The 23,252-nt window shown below is 36.6% G+C and overlaps 5 protein-coding genes across 5 annotated transcripts; 2 read left to right on the plus strand and 3 right to left on the minus strand.

The window, feature by feature from the left end:
* On the plus strand, positions 1–5,066 carry LOC125215459. The gene is made up of 10 exons (XM_048116884.1): positions 1–175; positions 948–970; positions 2,497–2,572; positions 2,647–2,856; positions 3,443–3,565; positions 3,641–3,698; positions 3,785–3,858; positions 3,998–4,086; positions 4,189–4,264; positions 4,763–5,066. Exons 1-9 carry the CDS (start codon positions 71–73, stop codon positions 4,253–4,255), a joined length of 825 nt encoding a protein of 274 aa, XP_047972841.1. The 5' UTR covers positions 1–70; the 3' UTR covers positions 4,256–4,264; positions 4,763–5,066.
* A 2,062-nt stretch (positions 5,067–7,128) lies between these two features.
* Positions 7,129–12,990, minus strand: LOC125218976 (elongator complex protein 3-like). The gene is made up of 8 exons (XM_048120812.1): positions 12,481–12,990; positions 10,785–10,854; positions 10,517–10,689; positions 9,928–10,102; positions 9,094–9,260; positions 8,740–8,959; positions 8,554–8,658; positions 7,129–7,574 (listed from the first exon to the last, which is right to left on the minus strand). Exons 1-8 carry the CDS (start codon positions 12,951–12,953, stop codon positions 7,263–7,265), a joined length of 1,695 nt encoding a protein of 564 aa, XP_047976769.1. The 5' UTR covers positions 12,954–12,990; the 3' UTR covers positions 7,129–7,262.
* Positions 12,991–13,077: 87 nt separating this feature from the next.
* LOC125218986 (26S proteasome non-ATPase regulatory subunit 6 homolog) lies at positions 13,078–17,098 on the plus strand. The gene is made up of 8 exons (XM_048120824.1): positions 13,078–13,319; positions 13,411–13,525; positions 14,629–14,719; positions 14,795–14,940; positions 15,037–15,256; positions 16,236–16,344; positions 16,491–16,659; positions 16,742–17,098. Exons 1-8 carry the CDS (start codon positions 13,187–13,189, stop codon positions 16,914–16,916), a joined length of 1,158 nt encoding a protein of 385 aa, XP_047976781.1. The 5' UTR covers positions 13,078–13,186; the 3' UTR covers positions 16,917–17,098.
* A 796-nt stretch (positions 17,099–17,894) lies between these two features.
* Positions 17,895–19,784, minus strand: LOC125209252. Its single transcript, XM_048108889.1, has 2 exons — positions 19,631–19,784; positions 17,895–18,434 (listed from the first exon to the last, which is right to left on the minus strand). The coding sequence occupies exons 1-2, from the start codon at positions 19,731–19,733 to the stop codon at positions 18,070–18,072; spliced, it is 468 nt and encodes a 155-aa protein (XP_047964846.1). The 5' UTR covers positions 19,734–19,784; the 3' UTR covers positions 17,895–18,069.
* Positions 19,785–21,543: 1,759 nt separating this feature from the next.
* On the minus strand, positions 21,544–23,252 carry LOC125195684 (protein SUPPRESSOR OF GENE SILENCING 3-like). The gene is made up of 4 exons (XM_048093845.1): positions 23,173–23,252; positions 22,113–23,071; positions 21,892–22,001; positions 21,544–21,649 (listed from the first exon to the last, which is right to left on the minus strand). Exons 1-4 carry the CDS (start codon positions 23,174–23,176, stop codon positions 21,544–21,546), a joined length of 1,179 nt encoding a protein of 392 aa, XP_047949802.1. The 5' UTR covers positions 23,177–23,252.

Here is a 23,252-nt window from a genome sequence, read left to right on the forward strand (position 1 = left end):
TTAACGTCCAGTTAAGCAATGCAAACACCCAAGAGGGTAGTTGGGTGTGCTGGGAACTGAGAAAAAGTTAATGAAGGGTTTATTCCAAATGGGAGAAAGTAGATGGATGGGGAAGACGATGGCCATCTCCACAATATCTCTTCTACTCATCTCCTTTGCAGCTTCTCAATCTCAGGTAATCTTTTTCTCTTTCAAGATCCAAACACCATATCATCATTCTCCCAGAAGGGGTGAAAATAGAGAGGAATCTTCAACTTTTTATGTGTTTCGAAATCATTCTCAAAATTAAGGAATTCAATATTTCTTCGTACACATACTTTTTCTTGATTCATGCGTGTTTCTTCTTCTTTCTTTTATAATTCATTTTATTTGACTTCAAAAATCAGGGCCGGTTGGTTTCTTGGATTTTTATGCTTGCTGTGATTTCACTTTGTAGAAAATGCTAAACAGATAAGCCAATTATCTCAACCATCATGTTGATTCACTTTACCAGGGAGTCATGTAATGTTTACCAAACTTATAGTTAGATAGGAATAAAGATTTTGAGGGAATTTTGGTGTGGAATTTAATCTGCTACCCAAAAATTAAATTTTGTGCTATTATATATAGTAAAAGGTTTGCACACTGTAGGCTTCCTTCTACTTTTTTGTTGATCTTCATCGTCATCTTCGTGTGCTTATCATTCTTGCTTTATCAAGTGTGTTACTTGATGTAAATCGGGTAATATGTTCATGTCTTCACAAGTTATTTCACATTTCAGCAGCTTAATTAGAATGCATGATTCATTGAGAAACTTCATATTATATCAATTGAGTTCGCGGTCAAGTCATGTTAAGTTGCAAATGATAGATCCATGAAGGTGTTCGCAATAATTTCTCTTTCCGTATGAAGAGTATTTAATTTCACACTTGAGAATTTAACACTTGCAGTTTTACTTTTTGCCACAGGATATCAACAGTGGTACTTCAAGGTAACTTACCAGTCATTTCTATTAGATTTGTGGATATTATCTATTGGGTAAATCATATAGTTGGAAAATTTTATTACTAATTACAACCTAGAACTGTGTAAATAGGTAGAATATGGACCTGTTTGAAGAATGAAGAGTGGTTGTTATGTATGGAACAATTATTGCTGCCTCGTAAAATGCTCGTATTAGAACAGAGGTTGATTGTCTTAGAAAATTCCTGTATCACTGGCAGTTAGAAACTTTAGCTGTTCCAGGTTTTTAGTTCACATGCCTCCTCCTCAAATTTCTGTAGCTAGCGATCTGATTTTGTCTCCATATACTTTTGTTTTGCTTCGAAAAGTACAAACTACAAAGAATGCCCCAAATTCACGAACAATAACTACATCTAGATCTCCAATCTCTAGGAGAGTTAGCCAATACACATCTTTAAGGATCATACCCTGTCTACCATTAGTCTTTGTTTTGAAGAACTATAGTAGCCGTGTGGTGGTGAGTCATGATTGAATAACTTTTTTTGGTAATTTGACTATCTAATATTTCTATACTTTCATCACCATACACTTAGCCATAAAGGTCCACTTGCAGCCAGTGGTGTTCTAAATCTAACCTCAAGAATTCTAACATTTCACCTCCTCAAAGAAAGCGTTTCCTGGCGGGGTTGGCTCACAGCCTCAAGAACGACAGTCATCGTTGTAATTGTTCTGAATGCAGAGATAATTTTTTGTTAAAAAAGTTATAATTGTGATGTTTGCTATGAGTCTTGACACCATGTCAATGCAAGCTAGAATCATTAAAGAGGTTTTGTAATGGTGTTATCTAATCATGTATCAGTTTCTTTTCGAACCATTTTTTGTATTGCACCATCTATACTTCATTGCTGTGTTTTTTGCCTCCGATTTCCATGTATAAATGATGGATGCGGTTGGGTTTTGCTTTCAGTCATGTGAAGGTTATTTATAGTTGTATTGATTATCTTTGAATATGATAGAGGCCTTGAGGTTACAGTTGGAGGCTGGAAAATGTCCTAGGAGTGGTCTTAGTTTCATGATAGAGGTTGTCAGTGCTCAATGGAAAAATGGCAAGTGATAATAAATATTGACAAATGACAATTGTATTAAGAGACTTGATGTTTGCGATCAATGTTGAAGGGGGTTTGGATCATAACTTGCAGTAAGATTTCAGTTCCTTCGCTAGAAACTTAAACAATAAGATAACTTCCATAATCATACTCAGACCTGACAATCAAACAAATTGTGTAGAACTGTAGATTAGAATGGGACAATGGGAAGGTATGCGCAAGACCATTGAAAAGTTCAACTCTAAAAGGAATCCAGTGATTGAGCCTTGGGATATGATGGCTATAGATTACAGTCTGAATGAATTAATGACGAGTTAGATCGATTAGGAGTAGCATTCCCTCCAAATTATTCATTTTCCATAATGACCATGCAAGTAAAAAAGATATGATTGCTTGAATGTGGTTGTCATATTGGTCGTAATCTCAACTATGTTGTTTTAATGCTTAGAAATCTTAAAGAAGGACACCAAGAAGTTCATTGCTCAAGAGAGAGGAGTCGAGCAGCCTGGAAGATTATACAGGAGGTATGAAGAACTGGAAAGCATATTGTTTGACATATGTAGAGGCCTAATTTAACTTTGTACTATTTATGATCCAGTATCTTGCACCTTTTGTGGAGAAAGAGAAATATCAACTTCCAAGCAGATGCAGGCTTCATCCAAGCAGCGATTTATTCAGGGATCAGGAGGAGCATAAAACTCACTTTGACATAAATGATTGGCGATGTGGTTATTGTAAGAAAATCTTCCGAGCAGAAAAATATTTGGATCAGCATTTTGACAACAGGCACTACAATCTTCTAAATGTTGTATGTGACATTGTCTTTATCTTTAGTGTGCTGGTTATTGGATTAAAGATGCTCTTATTGTTTTTGTTGGCAATAAGAGATGATATTATATGAGCCCATCTTTATATGCTTGTTAGCATGCTACTAAATTTGTAAGGTTCTCCACCCACGTATCTTTTCAAATATCATCTCGTTTCTTTAATAGCTTCTAGTTTCTTATGAATAAGCCCTTCTATCTCGGTTTGTTAAAATGTTCAGATTCGGATATCCATGGATCTTGAATCAAGTGTTTTCTTGTTCTGGACTGAACTCTAAATTGTGCGTGTCTTTTTCTATATTAACACACAAAGTAAATGAATCTGTCTGAATTTACTTTCTTTCTATTAATTTTACACTATCATCCATATGTGATAATTCAGAACCATTAGAAATTACTCTTCATCCCCTGAAATTATCTTGCATTATGAGAAAATTGACGATTGAGTGTGTGGACCATGAGATCAGTTCGATATTATTATTTTGTTTCCTTTGTTGCATGCCAGAATGGGGTTCAATTGAAATGTGTATATATATGATACTACAACTTTACTGCTTTCTTTTCCTTCAGAGTCATGGCAAGTGCTTGGCAGATCTATGCGGAGCTTTGCATTGCGATTATGTGATTAATTCAAAATTTCATACAGCCAAGTGTAATCCTGCAGCTGCTTCAAGGAACCGTCACTTGTGTGAGGTTGTTCCAGTATAAGATATAAGGCATTCCTAGTAATATGACCTAATCATCTAAGGCACTCTTTTCATCTTGCAGGATCTTGCAAACAACTGTTTTCCTGTGAATAAGGGCCCATCGGCTACTCGCCTACATGGTACCTCTTTTCTTACTCCTGAAGCATGAAACGGCTTTGGTCAAATCACGTTCATTGACAACATCCTTCTCTTAATGTTCTTCCAGAATTCTTTTTACACCAGTTCTGTGATGCCCATACTTGTTCAAAAGGAGTAAAACCGTTCTCTAGAGGAGGCAAGGTATGTGGTTACTTCTTGACATCCGAGTTGCAAGCGTATGACAAATTTAATTTTCTGCTAAAGAGATTATAAAATTTGCCTCAAACAAGGATAATTGCTCACAAAAATAATAGTTTTGTCTTATTCTTTTCCATTGCAGAAGCATAGCAGCATATTTTATTTGGCGGCTTCTGTACTGATATTGATGTTCGTTCCTATATTTTACTTACTTGTGTACCTGTCTTGGAGGTACCGTCCCTGTCTATATATCTAGTCACGCATTCAATGACTTCAAGTTAAAAATGCTAAAAATAAATGTGTAAAATCTCATGGATCTGGTTATATACACAGGGGAAAAAAAGGAACGTCACAGCTCAAGCGCGTAGCAAGACCTGGGAGAAAACCGAAGCCCTCTTGATGGACTCAGGTAATCAACTTTCCCTAATCTTGCAACATAGGGTGATTATTGTCATAGTTTCATTTCCTCTCTAGTTTGTGATATCTCGACTATGCATCTTAAAGTGAATTTATTATTGATGGTATTAGTATTAAAAATCACAAACCTTGAGCGAATTTTGGTATTTTCCACAAACCTTGGATGTGATCTTAAAAATCACAAACTTTTAAGGGTGCAATTGTCCCAACCCGACCCAAATAGAATTTTTTCGGCAGATTTTGATTTTGTGTGGCTAGCCCTGTAACAATCTATGTGGCTTAGTCTGAATTATACATGAAACAATTCGACATTGGATAATATGTAAATATGCCATGTAGATCAGAATGACCTGACCCGTCATGGAAAATTGGCACTGATTTTAAAGTTTGTGATTAACATCCTGATTTGGTTCCTTGAAGCATTCTTGGAATTCAATCAACTCAGCATGCATGTGATTTATATCCTTGTATGCTCTTTATTTGTGTTCAGGTGAATAATTCTTGGCATCTTACATTGCGACCTACGAGAAATGACATGGCACATGCACAGCATCTTGTTGTCCGATTCAGATCTGCAGTTGAGGCGTGTTCACCGCGAATAACCCAAAGACTCTGGTGATAGAACGTAACAATGGAAAATTAGCAGCATTGCTTTTCTTTTCTTTTATAATTGTTAAGACACTGCTTCATTGACACATCTTGTAGACTAGTTTAAAAATCGAGGGCCTCTGTACAATGCTTTCCAAGTGTATATACAGCATACAAATATACAGATTTCCACCTACTTGCCATTACCCCCTTAGTACATAAAAATAATCTTATTTTTTCATTTTAGTTCGTCCAACAAAGAAAAGGCTTCTTCAAATTTTGGTAAGTTTTTTTCTCTTATAAGGGGACTTCATTCTCCGCTATAGTCATTTTTTATTTCTACCTCTCTCTTACTTACCAATTTGGCATTAAACTCGTGTTTCCAAAGTTCTTATTTTTATGAGATGGAGGGAGGATTAATTTTTTCTCAAATGAATATTGAGCGTATGAGAGCAAGTCTTAGGTAAGCATAATTATGAATCTCACATGTAGATTTACATCATTGGATTACAAGAGTCATGCGTTCTTGCTCTTGTAAATGAAAATGATTGGCTTAACATTCTTTGTTTCCTTTGTTTTGCCCTGTTAAATTTTGTGATCAAGATGGAGTTATTGTTGTTCGATTGAGTTGGAAATTTATGTACACGATCTATGATATGTCAATTCTCTTTGTAAGATACGAGTAAACATTCCTTGATTTGATTATTCAATTGTAAAATTGAAATTAATTATCATGTTTTGGTATAATTGGAGAGAACGTGAAATTTGATCCTAGTTGAGAAATCTGAGTGGTTGGGGTTAATTTACACATAATCTAGACCTTGGTGTTTTTCTTGAGAAATAAAAACAAGAAATAATATAAATCAATCAAATAGAGAACCCCTTTTTCTTGACACCACATCCAACCTTTGTTTGAAAAATAAACCAATAATTCTCAAATTATATTCAATTTGGAATTGGAGAACTATTCTAAAAAAATACACCACCTAAAGTTGATCGAAAATCTTGGAAACTTTCAGCTGTGTGTTATAGCACCAACTTTCAAACACTTGCTTGGATCATATCATCTTTATTAGAATTACATAGTGCGTGATTGAACCTAGCTCCATCACTTTATTTGATTTTTAGTAATATCAATATGCACCTCAAAGCGGATCGGATTTTGTTGATTATAGCTTTTTACTTTTCACAACTATGAATCTGCAGAATTTTACTAGTAACTCACATCGACGATAATTATTTGTTATTGAGTGAAGTGTTTGTTTGGTTTGTTGATTTCCAAACCGAGTGAGATTTGAGTTGAAATTTTCGTTCACATGTGAAATTTATCAAAATTTGGTCACGATCAAATAGAGTCTACATAATGGTTGTTGTGAATTAGGAGATGAAGTTAAACCGTTTTTGTGAGTCATTCCTAATCCATATTTGAAATACGTTCTTGTTAAACAATCCGAGTTAGCCCGCTTGAGCTTAACGCCTTTTTGTTCTCGATGAGCTAAATTATGAAGTACAAATCCTTTTGAGTTTAAGATGCTTGAAAAAGAATTGTTTTTTTTCCAACACAAAGGTACAAGGGGAAAGGATGCTGTTTTATGTTCAAAAGAATTTAAAAGACGTGATTTGAAGGGTTAAACACTAAAAATACAAGAAATAATGAGAATGAATAAATAGTGAGATAAACAAAAAGGTATTGGATGAAAGGAAGAATTACAGAGAATGAAGTGGGGTATTGTTTTTCTTTATGAGAAATTATTAACCAATTAGCCTAAAATTCTCTACCACCCAAAGAGACTATATTATAACCCAAAATAAGACCTTCTTGATCTTAAGTTTGCAACCATATTTGAGTAGATGAGATTTGTGCTTTTGAGCAAGCTTATGTTAAACAATTACATGTTGCTTATATTCAAGTGAAAACACATTACCTTCGTACACTTAGAGAGAAAGAAGAAAAACACACTAATTTACTTGTCGGGGCATGACAACAAAATGATATACGAGATAGTAATTCGAAGTGATGTTTAATCATCTATGTATATTGCTATGTCATTAGAACATCGAGTTTATTTGTTTTTATTCATAAAAAGATTATGGCAATCAAACATCTATGCACAAGTATATATCTTCATTATTTTCTTCTTCTTCTTATGTGAGGGGACACACGAGTTTAAAGTTTGCAAGATTTTATAAACTCATATTGGTATAACTTATATTGATTGTTTGAAGTAGTGTTTCATTTCTCTTCTTCAAGCCATAAATAAATCAAGGTTAGCCTCTGAATCTCTGTCGCTATCATGAGCCATTGTGCATCGCTTACAAATACATCTTCCATCAAGCCATCTATATATATTTCAATATCAAACACAAACAAAAGCCTGGTGTTGCGTTGCACTAGTGTTTTTTCATTTGAGGTATTTCACCATGTACGGACCTTCAAGCTCGTACCCCAATTTTCTATAGTAATGCCTCGTTCCTACACCTGAAATCACAGCTATCTTTGTCGATCTGTGCTCCCTCGTAGCAATTCCTTCTGCCTCCTCCATTAATAGTGTACCATAACCTTGATGCTGCAGTTTATCAGCATCTCGTCCATGAACAGGAACTGCAGTGCCATAAACATGCAATTCACGGACAATTGAACACTTCCCCATAAGCTCTGGGCAAGTCACATTCTTTCCACATTTCCGCAAACGCAATAACCCAACAAGTATATCCTGGATTAACAATACACAACAGCATGTAAGTTAACATCGGTAAAATAAGCTAAGAGGGAAAATTTCTTGGCGAGTAAAAAGCAGCTAGGACCAATATGTTTATCTAGTTAAATTGACAGCACAAATGGCTACTCCAGTTTTACTTTTTATGCAGATCAGTCAAGCTTCTCGTACATATTGCAAATAATCATGTTTCCGTAGTTAAATTGACAGCACAAATGGCTACTCCAGTTTATTTTTTAGGCAGATCAGTCAAGCTTCTCGTACACATTGCAAAAATCATGTTTCTCATGGAAAACAAAATAAACCAAATCATGCATATTCATATTCTTGAGCCTATTTCTCTTTTTTGAATGAATATGTATTCATTCAAAAAAAAGAGGCTCGAACATATGAAGATGCATGATTTGGATTATTTAATATATAACCAAAAATTGAATAGGTTCGGCCTTAAAGATAGAATTGATCCTATTGTGCTGAATGACATTGATGAGTGCAGTGTTGTTAGGGGCGTGGGGCGACCGTCATATCCCTGTGGCGGTACTTTGGCTGACCGCCATAAGCCGCCATATGCCATTAATAACATTGCTCTTACTTCATTCTCTAACCACTTAATTCACTAAATATTCATTCCATAATCTCCGTGCCCAAAAGAAACGCCTCAACTATAGTGGGACCGAAGGGGTACAATTTATGTGGCTTTATTATCAGTCCAGGATTTGAGAAATCAGAAATTGCAAGTTAAGAAATGTAGCAAAGCAGACAGCTTATAACCATTGGGAACAGAGACAAAACGTAAGCGTTAAAAGGGAAGCAATTTCCAGTTTTCCAAGAAGTAAAAAATTCGAAAAAGTATATAATAAGTGGTTGGCATCTAGAAAACACTCATGTATACTTGAGAGTATCATATAACTTAAGATCCTCAATACGTGTAATTACTTCAAACTATATTGAAAATAATTGATGGTGAATCACGCACCTGGCGAGTGTCTTCATATGAAAGAAAAGTTTCCCACCCCTCATTGGCTGTATAATCACGGCGAACAAGCTGGACTTCCTCTGGTTTTATCTTATGGTGAATGTCCTGATTTTGTTCACTTCTATAAATTTAGTGGTTCAATCAAAACAAAGCATCATTGCACAGCACGAAAGAGTTTTTGCTTGCCTGGATACCCGCTTCCCGTGTTCTAACATCTCTGCATTTCAAGCCCAAATCATCCATCCTTGCTAAAGCAAGTTCCCGTAGATTACCCTTCTCAACACCAGAAGTAACCAGAGGCATAGGGATATCTCGTTGAACTCTATAAACACGAGTCCAAGGAGGGACCATTGCTAGAATTCGAGCTATAATGTCGACAAGCTGTTCGGGAGGATAATTTCTATACCTATACATGATTATAAGTTTATAACAGAAGACCAAATTAGCTATTTACAGAGTGAAAAGGTGGAACCAAAGCCAAATTGACTTCCAATTCCAACTGAGAATGTAATGTCTATAATGTATAACTGAAAACAATACCTGCCAGTTTTCCAAAGTTCATAAAGTCCTGTTCCACGAATAACTAGGGTCGGATAAATTTTAAGCCCATCAGCTCTAAAGCGAGGGCTCTCAAAGAACTCTTTAAAACTTTCCATGTCTCTCTCAACACCAACATGTGGAAGATCAGGCATCATATGAGCTACTACCTGCAGTAAAATGAGCAATTAAGTAGTGGACTTAGAGAAATGGATAGTATGACAAAACAGTATGCCAAAAAATAATCATATTCTACACAAGAATTTACAACTATCAACCATTACGAGTTCATATTAATAACAGCTATTGGTGATGGTGTTACATGGGTAGGGCACAGCGGTAACAGTTTCAAACAACAGATTGCATAATAAAAGGATTACTGCACAACAAATTCACAATTAGTTTTCATCTCGGCACAGTACGGAGTTGGAATTCTTGGCAGAATGGTTTCTTGACAATTTCTGAACTTATTAGTTTCTAATAAATGCCCTCATAAACTCAGCACGGGTTGTATTTTTGGCCTTCATTTTCTTTTGTGTTTAGATAGGTCAGTTTAAATGCACAAAGATATATCAGCATTTAAGAAAGTTAATACTTAAAAAACACATAGATACTCAGCCAATTTCCAGCTTGACACCAAAGAAATGGTATTAGAGCTCAGTCTAAAAAGGCTGGATAGTGGGCACCAACATTAGTTATTACTGTAGTCTTCTATCAGTAAGTCAGTTCATGTTTTACTAGGTCTTTTTGCTCCTATTTCATGAACCCACAATTCTCCTTATCCTTAGCCTAAAAAGTAAATAACTTTACACTTTGTAGAACAGTATAGAAAAACACCTTGAAACCAGCATCCTTTGCCAAGGAAAAGCAATCTGCCACAGCTGCTACAGTATGACCCCTATTGGTGTCACGAGCAACATCCTCATATGTGCTTTGTACCCCGATTTCCAGTCTTGTACAACCATATGATAGCATCTGTCTCAAATGTGGTCCCAGGCAATAGTCTGGCCGCCTTAAATATTAAATAGAAATAAGCAGCAGTCAATTACAGGAATGAGAGAAGCTCACTTGATCCAAAAAAAGAATGAATACTATGGAAGAAAGGGAGAGGAGAAGGGAATTAATCTTGTTTGTCATTTGTAGTAATGTGAGCATTTGAATGACTTCTAAAGTGCCAAAATCAAGGGTGAGAACTGAGACGACCCATTTATTTAAGGAATAGTGAAGCTTGTTTTTGTTTCGTCAGTAGAACACATACATTAAATTTCAATGGCTCAGAAGTAAAACCAACATCTTCCCTCAGCAAATGTGTCTCCATAAGAAAAAAATGCTAGAAACTGGCGTGCTCTTAGGGAAAATCTACAAACCAATTTAACCAAGGTCGCATCTAAGATTCTAAATAAAGAAAATCCCATTTGTGACTTACGTCTCAATTGTCATCCCAATACACTTTATTGCACTGTGCTCGGAGTAAGATACTGCTTCTTCAACATTAGCAGAAGTGTGCCCCGATAAAGCATCATGGAGATTCCTAGTAAAATAATCACGGTACTCTGCAGGCAATGACATAAAAGTACCACCCATCAAGATGAACTCGACCTGTATGATTAACACATCAGAACATTTTAATTCTAGGAATTTTTCCAATGTGGATTAAACCAGTGGAGGAATAAGCCTCCACAGAAAAAGCAAACCTTGTCAACACTGTGACCCAATCTCCTAAGCTGGTCGATCCTGCTTCTTGCCTGGACATAAGGGTTGTATCTAAATCACCAGAAAATAATAAAAAATTATTCAAATTTCTGATGTACATCCCACCATATTCAGGAACTGAAAACCATGATTTTAGAAAGTACTATAACTGATAAAATTCCAAATCAAATACAGATGGATAGGGCAAAGATTGTTAAGTATCTTCTTAGGCCACTATTTCCTATTTTCAATGAGGACTAAAATCCAAGTTCTATATCAAAATAGAATCACAAAGTTGCAAAATAAAATGCCAAATTGAATAAAAAAGGAGTAAACATAAGGGAAGCATCACTTCAGATCAATGATACAGATTCCTCATACAGTCATACTACTAAATTACTCGTTCAGTAACTTTTGCACAGGATTTATATAAAAAAGGAAAATCCCAATAGTTTACAAATGGAATCTGTAATCCCAAAAAACAAGAATCATATCATAGTACTTTATAACAACATTCCCAGTGTACTGTAATACCAAAAAACAAGAATCATAGTACTTTATAACAGCATTCCCAGTGTAGAACCCAGGTAGATGTGCCCATGTGTAAACAAAGAACGATTAAATAAAGATAAAGGGTTGTAGAATAATCTGGATTTATAAACATCTTAGACATTACAATCTTGTTTCTTAGTGTATCAAACGACTTGAAGATCTGCCAATTCTACAAAAACATCCTGTTCTTTACTCTTTAAGCAGCCAATCCTAGTAGTTTTGCTATTGGGATATTAGGGATTGCTTTTTTTTAGCTTAGTCATGTAAATGGTAAAATCCAGGCAACTAATAGAATGTGAAGCTAGATGAAGCTAGAGGGCTACATCATGAACCCCACTTTTCATCAAACTAAACTATGAGGGAAAATGATACTTATTGCGGTGAAAAAGAGCAATAATTAGAGATGGAAGCATGATTCAAGACCAATTAAGCATCTAGTAAGTAGACAAGTAGTCTGAACATCATCAAATGCCTTGAAGTTTGAACCAACCAGAACCAATTTTAAGATAGTTCTACCCAAACTCAAACCATCTATGTGCACACTTGTCAAATAATCAGCAATTGAAACATGAGTTCATGACCAATATGAGTTCAGAGCCTATGACCAAAGACCTTATCAGCATTGTCAGGGGCACGGGGCGCACCAGGGCTTACTAGTAGCATGTCCTAAAATGCATAATCTAACACCAGTTAAATTACATCAGAACAAATTTCACCTGATGAGACATCAGTACACCCATTCTTTTAAGTAAAAGCCAGCTGGTACAGATTAGCTTGAGAGTATTGGGATAATAATATCTTACGATATTTCACTCCTCCAAGTATAAACTAGGTTCAAAAGTAAAAACAAGCTAAATCTCAAACATGTCCAACGCAAATGCTTCATACTGATCTCTTGGCAAGGCTTCCACTCGAATCTAGAGGAAAGTATTCATTTTTATCACAGAAAAGAAAATGATACAGTTAAATCGCAACCCCAACCTCGAATCTATTTTAAATTGAAATAACTCTAATTCACGACATACTTTGGTTATCAACCATTTGACCTTGCATGTAAAAATACACAATCCTATGCATTTCCAATCACCAGAAAAAAAGTTAACGTCTTCTAAAGCAACATTGCAAGTGAAAAAGAAGATAATTTACCTAGCCCTAATAGCTCTCATGCTAGTAGGCTCATATCCCGTGTAACTCTGCGTGCTGTATTCGAAATCGGAATCAGGGCCGCCGGGGCAATACACGCATATATTCCCCGTCGTTGCAATATGCGGGCAGCGGTGAGGCTTCGACATTACGGCCACCACGGCAATCCCAGACGCCGTGCGAACTGGCTTAGCCCTGAGTTTGGGCAGCAGCGCTTCCTTCTCCGATTCCGGCAACGCTGCTATCATCTCGACGAGCTTCGGCGCCTTCGAGAGCCCGTATTTCCTGCACGCCGCCGATTTCACAGCGTTTAGGTCGACGTCTTGCCCCTTGCGCGACAGATCAACCATTGTGGATACTATTTCAGCGATTGCTTTGACGCGCGCTTCTTCTTCGGAGAGTCCATGGCCGACGACTCCTCCGCGCCCGGGCCGCGGGAGCTTCCGGCCTTCAGCCAAGGCTTCCGCCGCCGTCATTTTTTCTCCTTCTAGCGGTGAATCAATCGATCGAGGGTTTAATTAAACCATTTATTTATTTATTTAAAAGAGAAAATAATTAAACCTGAACAAAATATATTTAAATTTTGAGTAAATCCCCCAATATTGAAATTCCCATCATTCTCTCTCCTCTCTGTGTTGCTGCCTCCTCCCTCAAGAAAACTCTCCTTCATCTCTCTCTGTGACTGAAAGAAGCAAGGAAAAGGTCGGCAATGGAAGGTGAAGGAGTTCAGCAGCCACAGCTTGTGCTCGCCAACAATCTCTTCCTGCTCACGCAGAACGACGTCGACGACATTGAAAAAGTGCGCCTCCGCGATGAGGTCTTCAAATTCATCGTTGCCAACGGTAATTGGGCCATTTCTATGAAATTCATTCTTCAATTAACAGTTATTAGTTTGATCGCGGAGCTTCATTGTAGAGGAATTTGTTTTGGTAGATATGGCTCCATTGTACGAAACCCTAGTTGCCAGCAAGGTATTGGATTTGGATCAGAAGGCACTTGACTCGATGAGCTCCAAGATCGATGATGAATTGAAGAAGCTCGAAGAGAAGTCAGTTTTGCTTTTCATGAACTAATATTGAGTTGCAATTGCGTTATGTGAAGTCTATGTCTATGAATTCATCCTTTTTGTTCTGCTCCTTTCCTTACAATTTCCATATGTCCCTTTCTATTGTATCATTCTTGCTGCAATGTCCAGTGTTTGAAAGTTCTTTCTCCTTGTTAATTCTACAGTTCTTTCTATTCTACAGTCGCAATGTCCAGTGTTTGAAAGTTCTTTCCATATGTCCTTTTCTATTGTATCATTCTTGCTGCAATGTCAACTAAAATTTAATAGTGCAACTATTTGGACAGAAAATCGAGCTATGATTCATTTTTAGAGCTTATTGAGGATTGTCTTTTAGAGTTGCAACTTATGCTGGTAGTGCTAGTGCGGGTTTATAAAATTAGTCTTCGGAGTTAGTTTCTGAATATAATTGATATCTTCGTGTAACATAGCTCCTTAAAAATCTCTATATAATTTTGTGATAAGTTATCCTCATCAGTTATGAGCTCTAGATGCTCTAATTCTGGTTTGTGAACAGTAAGTAGAGAAGGGGCTTGATGCTTGCAAGGCCTATATATAGTGCTGCTTTACCTGTACTTTAGAGATGTATTTCTCAATCCTCACAATGGTTTGTGAATGTAATTATTTCACATTTCCATTTTGTTTGGCCTTAAAAGATTTCTAAGTGCAGTTTACTTTATTTTTTCAAAACTTCTGCTATCCTCATTTTATTACTCCCTCCGTCCCTAATAATTCGTCACCATTTGACCCGGCACGGGTTTTTAGAAATGTAATAGAAAGTGGGTTGAAAAAGTTGGTGGCATGTGGGTCCTACTTTTATATATTAGCTTTATAATAATATGCGAGTGTGAATGAGTTGGTGGAATGTAGGGTCCACTACCAAAAATGGTAAAAGTGAAAGGTGACAAATTTTAGGGACGGACGAAAAAGGAAATAGGTGATAAATTTTCATGGAAGGAGGGAGTATTTGTTCACCTTTTAAATTCATTGATATCTAGAAATATGATTGGATATCTTCTAGACCATCTAGAGTTCAACATATTGTGTGGGCTATTTCCTAAATTTTTTATCACTGTGAATTCATGTAGGATTGCTGATGCAGAAGAGAACTTGGGTGAAAGTGAAGTTAGGGAAGCTCATTTGGCCAAATCATTGTTTTATATTCGAATTGGTGACAAGGTAATGCAAAAAAAACCTTTGATTTCAAGTTCTTTTTTTCCCATATGAAATCTTTCTACATTCTTTAATATCCAGGAAAAGGCACTGGAACAACTTAAAATAACAGAGGGCAAAACTGTTGCAGTTGGACAAAAGATGGATTTGGTATTCTACACACTACAAATTGGTTTCTTTCACATGGACTTTGATCTTATCTCCAAAAGCATTGACAAAGCTAAGAAGTAAACAATGGTTTCTGTTGCTGTGGATAAATTTTCCAAACCTTTTTTTTTTTGTGAGCAGAGGTTGAGCACTGATTTTGACTTTTAACATTACAGATTGTTTGAGGAGGGTGGTGATTGGGAGAGGAAGAACCGTTTGAAGGTGTATGAGGGTTTATATTGCATGTCCACTCGCAATTTCAAGAAAGCGGCTGATCTTTTCCTTGATTCTATTTCGACTTTTACAACTTATGAGCTTTTCCCCTACGACACCTTCATATTTTATACTGGTCTCACGAGCATCATATCGTTGGATAGAGTTTCACTAAAACAGAAGGTTTGCTATTTTTCTTAACCTTGGTATTTTGTTTTCACTCATCACAAACTTGCCTTGGTTTGCCTCACCTTTTGCTGATGTGCAACCTAGTACCTCCTTTCGTATGAATGTGCTGATCAATGTGTAGCCGTAAGTAGAAGAAAATATAAATCAATTGAATTGGAAAAGACTGTAACTCCTCGTACTGAATTGGAAAAAAACAGTACTCCACTGATGCATCAATTTACTTGGACTCGATCAAGTTTTAAAATTCCAGGTTCTATTCTCCATAATATTCTTATGAATGGTCAAAAGATTACTAGTAAGAGTTGAATGCATCAATAAAATTTCATTTTTATTTGTCGAACATTTGGTTGGACTATGCTATTTAAATGAGGATCAATGGATCATGTTGTTGCAATCTTAACTGTGATATTGCTTTCATTGACAATAATTATGATTTTGTTAGTCTGGTCTACCACACTCCCTGCAAAATTGGACGGATAATTATGTTGATACTTTATTAGTTAGATTTATTTTGTGGTTGGGAGAATAATAGTTGCTATAAATTTTATAATTTAGTTTGATAGTATATATATTTGGTTCTACACTCATTTTTAAAATGATGTTTGTCAGTGGGTCATTATGATTAGCTGCAAATTCTAGCTATTTTTCTTCTGCGATTTCATTTAATATTTTTGGTTATGTGCCTTAAATATGGAGACACATCTTGGTGGTGTACCTTCTTTGAATGAATTACTGAATGGCTAGACCATTTATGTAAAATTGTGAATGTAGCCTGGAGAGTGTCACTCAAAGTGGCTCTAATGTGAAGGACTAATTAGCTTTTGGATGTTATTCATAATTGAAATATAAAATTTGTTGTCCAAAAACCTCTCCTAAGTCCTATCTCAATAAAATTCTCATGCCTCCCCCACCCCCTTCCCCAACCACCATGTTATTAATCGATCAACTTCTTTTGTGGTTGGATATGTGGCAGGTGGTGGATGCACCAGAGATCCTGACCGTCATTGGCAAAATCCCATACTTATCAGACTTTCTGAACTCTTTATATGATTGCCAATATAAATCATTCTTTATCGCTTTCGGTAAGTAGCCCCTTCAAGCAGGGTCCTTGTTCTTGTAGCAACTGCTTATTGTGCTTTGAGTCAAGCATTGCTTGGATCAGAGGGGGTATACGATCTTATACATGTTTAGCTCTGCTAATTATATTTTGCATATTTTGGTTTTTCAGCTGGCTTGACCAAGCACATTAAGTTGGACCGCTATTTGCACCCACACTTCCGGTACTACATGAGGGAGATAAGAAGTGTTGTATACTCGCAGTTCTTGGAATCTTACAAGAGTGTAACCATTGAAGCTATGGCAAAATCATTTGGCGTGACAGTGGATTTCATAGACATGTAAGCGCTTAAAATCCTGCGTGATGTGAATGAGCAACTTTCTAGATTTGAGCAATATGTTAAATGTGTTTGTTTTTCGTAGGGAACTATCTCGGTTCATTGCAGCGGGGAAGCTACATTGCAAGATAGACAAAGTTGCAGGCGTGTTAGAAACCAATCGGCCCGATGCAAAGAATGCTCTCTACCAGTCTACCATCAAGCAAGGGGATTTCCTCCTGAATCGCATCCAGAAGCTGTCACGTGTTATTGATCTTTGAACTTGGCTTACGATTATAATGTGTTTACAACTCAAAACTAGTAAAATTTCACAATACATGTAGCCCTCTCCCATTTGATTAATGTTGTTTTTCAACGTCATTACTTGCTACTAGTTTCCGAAATGATTTTGATCCTGGAAATTTGATTACTACTCCTCCAATTAAGCTGGGAGCTTCTATGATTCAAGAGTGTATGATATAGTTTCAACTATTCATAGATTGCTTGTTTATTTTCTTTTAATTTCTTGTTTCAATTATTCATTGTGAAATCTAACTAAATTACGCAATTAATTACCAATTGCATTATAAGAAAACTTAATTTATTAAAAATTACAGTTAAAATCCTAAAAACCAGAAATTATATACTAGTTAAATTGCTAAAAGCAAAAAAAAAATAACATACTTAAACTTACAGAGCAAATTCCTTTTGAAGTCCCCTTATCATCTTCCAGTGTGATTCCGACTGTGGTGGGTCATGCTGCTTGTGTTGGTAATTTTGGCTCTCTGCAAATATCCAAATAAAATGTATTTACTTGTCTCATACACATGTTCGGGTACCGGGCTGCACTACTCGATATGACACCTCGTCCTTGGCATTTTCCTTTCGCCTTCTTCATTTCGATCAAATGGGATCACGACAAGAGTACAGCCCTTGCTCGCACCCATAGATGCACCTTTGCCACTTGTTGAATATTGACCCTTATCGGTGTGCTTTGTTCATTTCGGGCTCTAGCTCGAACTTGACTCTGTGACACCAGCCCACTTGTTGATGTTACGAACATTTTCTCAGGTTAAGACATACTACTACTATATCTAAAAGCTGGGAGCTGTGTCTATCATCATTTCCATATATTATATGGTGATACCAAGAAAGAACTACAAAAAATTAAACATAGATACAAATACTGGTATCGGAACGAAATTTGTAATATAAATTCCACTGGTAGCATAAATTTCTTGGTGAAAGAGGATACTTAATAAAAGAACCTAAGCTCCACTAAAGAATTCACGAGAAATATTAATGTATATGTATTTCCTACAAATTATCCATTGTCCAATAGCAAGTTTCCTTTAGTTGATTCTGATACATGAAGAGAAGACTCCACAATCAGGAGCTCAAAGAGTAAATATTTCCCTTCTCCCAGTTATATCTTCAGCGGATGGCTGCCTGTGAATCGCTAGATGAAGGTGAAACACTGGAAGAAGATGAATAACCACTTTCTGTAGCCATCGACTCTGTATCACTTGGACTTCGAGTATGTGTTGTACTCTTGTGTTTTGAGAAGAAATGAAGAATAGACATATTTGTTTTAGCTGCCTCATTTGAGAAGGCTGTAGATTGATCACTAGAACTAGACATTGGAAGAGATTCTGTAGAGGACCAACCAGCACCGGCACTCATAGCCTCCTCCGGTGAATTGATGGCCATGATACAAACTGCATTGTTCCTTGAATAATCCTCAGGGTCGCAGATTGGATTGCAACGAGAGCCTTCTTTTAGTTTGAGAAGAGTTGATTCTACAACAATTGGAGCACAAAATGGTCATGAGTTTGATTCTGCTACACTATTTGCACCAAGTAGAGCTACCAGCTTATGAAAATAATGTCATAATAGTGATTCAACTCAACTAACGTATAAATGTTTAAAAAGATTGTAACTGCAATGACCATCCTTTCACTGTTTCTCTTAAGATGTCGACTTCCATACATATAGCATCTCAGTTGTGCTCCGACAATCAATGCAAGCGTAAAATTGCTATGCCATAAATAGGGTTACAGCCCTATCCTGTAGCACTGAGTCTCACTCATCTTCTACTCCCCATTTTTAAAAAATGGAACCAACTACATAAGTTCTTGAAAACTAAAGAATCAATCGGATACATGACATTGACGTACTCTTATTAGGGAAATAGATCTAGTTAGCAATTTAGCATACACATTACACACAAACACACATTTAGAATCTTGCTACATCAGCTTATAAATTGTGAGGGCTGACCATTTCATATATAAAGGATATATATTGGCTAACCTTTATAAGATCTCAATTCAGGCTTTTCTATTCTAACGTGAAGCTGCAAAAACTACAAAATCCCATTTTTGAAGAATTACAACATCTCATAAAGGCTGTTATGTAACGAAACAGCAGCAAACGACCTGCCCAAAATTAGAGTAGTCAAGTAAACCCCACTCCTATAAACCTAATTCAACATTTAGCATCATATAATTGGGCATCATGGAATTGGGCTTGCAGAATTGGAATTGGAGCTATCAATTCCAAATCCAATATTGGTGCCACAAAAAATTTGGATTTGGAATTGAAATACAATTCCAATTCCTCCCGGTTCCACAATTTGGCTTCCATATCAAAAGTAGATAATTGGAATTCCAAAACTATTTTTATCAATATTGCAGAAGTGAGACAAATATCACAGCCAATATCAAAGAAAAAAGAGAAGGGGTTATTAAAAAAATTGGTAGTGTTTAACCCCAGCTCCTGTAAACCTAATTCAACATTTACAATTAATTCCCAGCAACCATTATAAAGAAATCCCTATAAACAATACAATTAAAAAGAAAGGAAAAATTATGACAGCGTGTGAGCATCCGCGCGCATGGTAAATTAATGAATTTCAACGAAGATCTGAACACAAATTATACAAAATTTATAAATGTAAGATGAACGGTAAACAAAAAGAAAGAATTGGTGGTACCGTAGATGGAGAGAGAATCGTGCTTGATGATTTTGGTAGAGGATCTTTGGGATTCGAGGGGTTCCAAGGAGCTGATCGGCGCCGGTCTCACCCTACCAAACATCTCTCTGGCACTATGCTTGTGATGAAAGCCTTTTTCGCTTGAGAGTGGGAATGAAATTGCGACTCTTTCAACAGTGAATTTGCTTAACTTTGTTTTGTTTTCATTTTGAATGTATTGATTCTATTTGCGCGCCAACACTTATTATCGAAACAACTTGATCTAGATGAGCGCGGTTTTATACTTTAAAATAAAAAATTTTAAATTTTTAAATATACGTTCACAGTTATTGTTTACTTAATTTGATGGGATTTTGGTTTGTATGATTTTAAAAAACAGAAATAAATGTTGCCAAAATATAATTTTTAACGGTACACCAAAACTAAAATGGAGTGGGCAATTAACATCAATGATACTTCAAAACTAATCTCATTTTAAATTTTTGAGTGCCGGTATTTATCTTTAAGTTTACATTCAAATGAACTCAAATAACTTTTATTTCAAATTTTATGAGTAAAAAAGATAGTTGATAAAGAATATTCTTTTAGCATGAGTTTATGTAAATGGTTGGACTAAACTCACTATTTAATGTAACTTTTACATTAAACTGAATTTTAATTTAGTATAAATAGTTGGAGATGTTATTAAGTGAAAGATTAAGAACTAGATCAATTAGAGTTGAAGAATTTAAGAACTAGATCAATTAGAGTTGAAGAGTCTTATCTCAACTTCTAATGACATGCTAGAATTTGTTAGAACTGTATGCGGGTAGACGTCACCACGGTTCATGAACCGCCGGTTCCCGGTTCGGAACCGGCGGTTCCGGTTCAAAAAAATATGGAACCTGAACCGGCCCGCCTAGGGTCAGGCGGTTCCGGTTCCGGTTCCAAGCCGGTTCAAAACCGGCGGTTTCCAGACGGTTCCGGGCCGGTTCCGGTTCGGACCGCCGGTTCAATGCCGAATTTTTTTATTTTTTATTTTTTAATTTTATTCCGGTATAGTACTAATTGTAGAGTTGTAGGTGTAGTTGTAGTCTTGTACTATCGAATAAATAAATAAAACGAGAATGACAATTGACAAATGGAGTAGAAGTCGACATTGGAGTTGGAACAATTGGAATTTTATTGAAACAATCATACAATCATACAAATTTGAACGATATGTGAATGTCGATATTACAAATACAAATGTTGAAAATTGAAATTACAAAAGAATCAAAAGACTTAAATAAAAAAAGTTGAAGTAAAAAACAATAAATTATAAATGTAAATAGATAGTATATATATATACTCTTAGTCGGCATGCCTACGCCTGCATGCCTATACCCTAAACCCTGAAAAGCTACCGGAACCGCCGGTTACGAACCGGCGGTTACGGTTCTTGATTTTTCGTGAACCTGAACCGGCCCGCCTAAACCGCCGACTCCTATCCGGTTCCGAACCGCCACCGCGGTTCCGGTTCACGGTTCCGAACCGCCGGTGACGGTTCCGGGCCGGTTCGGTTTGGTGACGTCTATATGCGGGTAATGAGATGCATGTTATACTCTTCATTTGGTTTGGCTTTGCATGATTAAACATATTTTTATATGTCAAATGAGTTTACTATTTTATTAGTGGTTGATTATTGCGTTCATTGTCGAGTTTTATAGCTCGAATCTTGATTTTACGTCAATAACATACCAATAGGTTAAGTTAACGAATACCAAAGCGGACAAGCACACCGGCCGGGTAGGTATAACCTTGGAACCCAATCAAAGACAAAGAAATAGTAGTATGATGTAAGACATCATAAATACTCATGAGTAAAATGATACACACAAACTGAATAAGAAAACACAAATTATTAAGGCAGCAAACTCAAAATGGATGCAACATTACCTGCGTAATCGCTCTTCAGCCGAAGAAACATTTGCCTCGGACTGAGTTACCTTTTCACGTTCATAAAGCTGTTTGAAGTGGTCCTCCATGAATTGCTCCTGACTGTCCATCTAAGTTCAGAACAAAGTAGCAGGAGGTTAACACAAAAGGAGAAGACAGAGATAAAAAATTATGCATCCTAAAACTTATAGGAACAAATCCAATAAGTGTGCAACTATAGTTATCATAACATAAACATATAAAAACAGACTCAAGAAATTGAAGCCCAATTTTCTTTTATATTAGGCAAATCTGAAGCTCAATCAAGCAGCACCCAAAGTTACATCTAATTAAAACAGAACAACCTCCATCTCAAGTCACCTTTAGCAATCTGTGGTCCATATGAATGACGTGCCTTAGTTGCAGGATATTCACTGAAATACTCAAGCAAGTCTTCATTACCCATGCCAATCCACTGTAAAATGTAAGTTTACAATAGAGAAGGGTTAGTATACCATCAGTAAAGTAAATTTGCATGAATACTAAATTACTAATACAAATACAAACTTCTATAAGAATTTCATACTTTGTCATTATCATCCTTGTCATGCTTGGTGTTCAAAATTACCACCATGGGAGGCCAAATTATGCCTTTGTCAGCTCTTTCATCCAAACCCTTCCATTTTCCAAATGCCTCACCATTTGGCACTACTGATGCTCCCCTTCTTTTAAGTTCCTCATCTAAGATTTCAGCAAGCTCTCTGTGGAGCTTCACCCTTTTGGATCTTTTAGTCTTAGCATGTGTAATCAGGGGTTGCAAACCACGATACCAGTCAATAGCTCCAGGCCCATTCTGGCATGCTGGGCAATGCCACTGCCTTTCAGGTTCATTAATCTGATCGACGGTTAAATTATCCAGAGACTGAAAAAGCTCCTTAAACCACTTGTTCTTCTTTCTAGTCTCATGGCTTTTCTGGCTTTCATCTGAGTCAAAATCATCACTCATAAGCTCATCATCTGAGTCATCAATGTCATCAGACTCTTCATCATCATCAACTTCGTCGCTCTTGAAAGCCTGATTATTAACTGCTTGAGCTCTTTGTTTCTGAACCACACCATCATCCGAGGGCCGAGAAGAAGCCGCTCTAGTGTTCCATCCCCATCCATTCTTTAGAGGAGGGGGGATTAGTGGAGGTGGCGCAACATAGTCATTATGGTTACGGTTAAGTTCCTTAGTATACCCTCTGCCATAATAGTGTTGACTGCCCTGTCCAGTCCCTCCATCAGTTCGCATACCAAGTTTAAACAAAGTATCAGCATGACCCCATTCCTTAGGGGTGGAATGCTGAGGAACCCACTGTTTTGAGGCATTATTCTTGTTCCTGTTCTTCGGTTTCTTTCCATATTCTTGCCATCCATCATCTTCTGTAGAATTCACATTCATATCCGAAACACCATGATCAATGCTGGAGTTAGATACATCTGCTGTGCTTTTACCCTTGAGGGATGGATCAGATGGGTACCCAACCCCTCTCGAGCTCATCTCTAAAATTATCATGGCCACAATGATTAAGCATCACTTTCCAGAAGATGCCACAAAAGGAGGGCAATATTTAAGACAATGAAAGACAATTAGTATGAAGTACCCATTTGATCTCTAAAATATGACCAAGAAACATGCTTGTGGTGGCAAAAAAAACATTGCAAAATTGATCATACATCAACA

This window comes from Salvia hispanica, chromosome 1 (assembly GCF_023119035.1).
Source record: "Salvia hispanica cultivar TCC Black 2014 chromosome 1, UniMelb_Shisp_WGS_1.0, whole genome shotgun sequence".
Classification (NCBI taxonomy): Eukaryota; Viridiplantae; Streptophyta; class Magnoliopsida; order Lamiales; family Lamiaceae; genus Salvia; species Salvia hispanica.

Excerpts from the sequence above, each read along its gene's own strand:
- LOC125218976 (XM_048120812.1), bottom strand. The coding sequence starts at position 12,953 with ATGACGGCGGCGGAAGCCTTGGCTGAAGGCCGGAAGCTCCCGCGGCCC. Across the intron at positions 10,690-10,784 it reads TGGGTCACAGTGTTGACAAG|GTCGAGTTCATCTTGATGGG; the intron begins GTTTGCTTTTTC and ends TTAATCATACAG. Across the intron at positions 10,103-10,516 it reads ATTGGGATGACAATTGAGAC|GCGGCCAGACTATTGCCTGG; the intron begins GTAAGTCACAAA and ends TTAATATTTAAG.
- LOC125209252 (XM_048108889.1), bottom strand. The coding sequence starts at position 19,733 with ATGTTTGGTAGGGTGAGACCGGCGCCGATCAGCTCCTTGGAACCCCTC. Across the intron at positions 18,435-19,630 it reads CGATTCTCTCTCCATCTACG|AATCAACTCTTCTCAAACTA; the intron begins GTACCACCAATT and ends CAATTGTTGTAG.
- LOC125195684 (XM_048093845.1), bottom strand. Across the intron at positions 22,002-22,112 it reads ACAAGGATGATAATGACAAA|TGGATTGGCATGGGTAATGA; the intron begins GTATGAAATTCT and ends TACATTTTACAG. Across the intron at positions 21,650-21,891 it reads AAAGGTGACTTGAGATGGAG|TCAGGAGCAATTCATGGAGG; the intron begins GTTGTTCTGTTT and ends TTAGATGGACAG.
- LOC125215459 (XM_048116884.1), top strand. The coding sequence starts at position 71 with ATGAAGGGTTTATTCCAAATGGGAGAAAGTAGATGGATGGGGAAGACG. Across the intron at positions 971-2,496 it reads ATCAACAGTGGTACTTCAAG|AAATCTTAAAGAAGGACACC; the intron begins GTAACTTACCAG and ends TTTAATGCTTAG. Across the intron at positions 3,566-3,640 it reads GGAACCGTCACTTGTGTGAG|GATCTTGCAAACAACTGTTT; the intron begins GTTGTTCCAGTA and ends TTCATCTTGCAG.
- LOC125218986 (XM_048120824.1), top strand. The coding sequence starts at position 13,187 with ATGGAAGGTGAAGGAGTTCAGCAGCCACAGCTTGTGCTCGCCAACAAT. Across the intron at positions 13,320-13,410 it reads CAAATTCATCGTTGCCAACG|ATATGGCTCCATTGTACGAA; the intron begins GTAATTGGGCCA and ends TTGTTTTGGTAG. Across the intron at positions 16,660-16,741 it reads ACAGTGGATTTCATAGACAT|GGAACTATCTCGGTTCATTG; the intron begins GTAAGCGCTTAA and ends TGTTTTTCGTAG.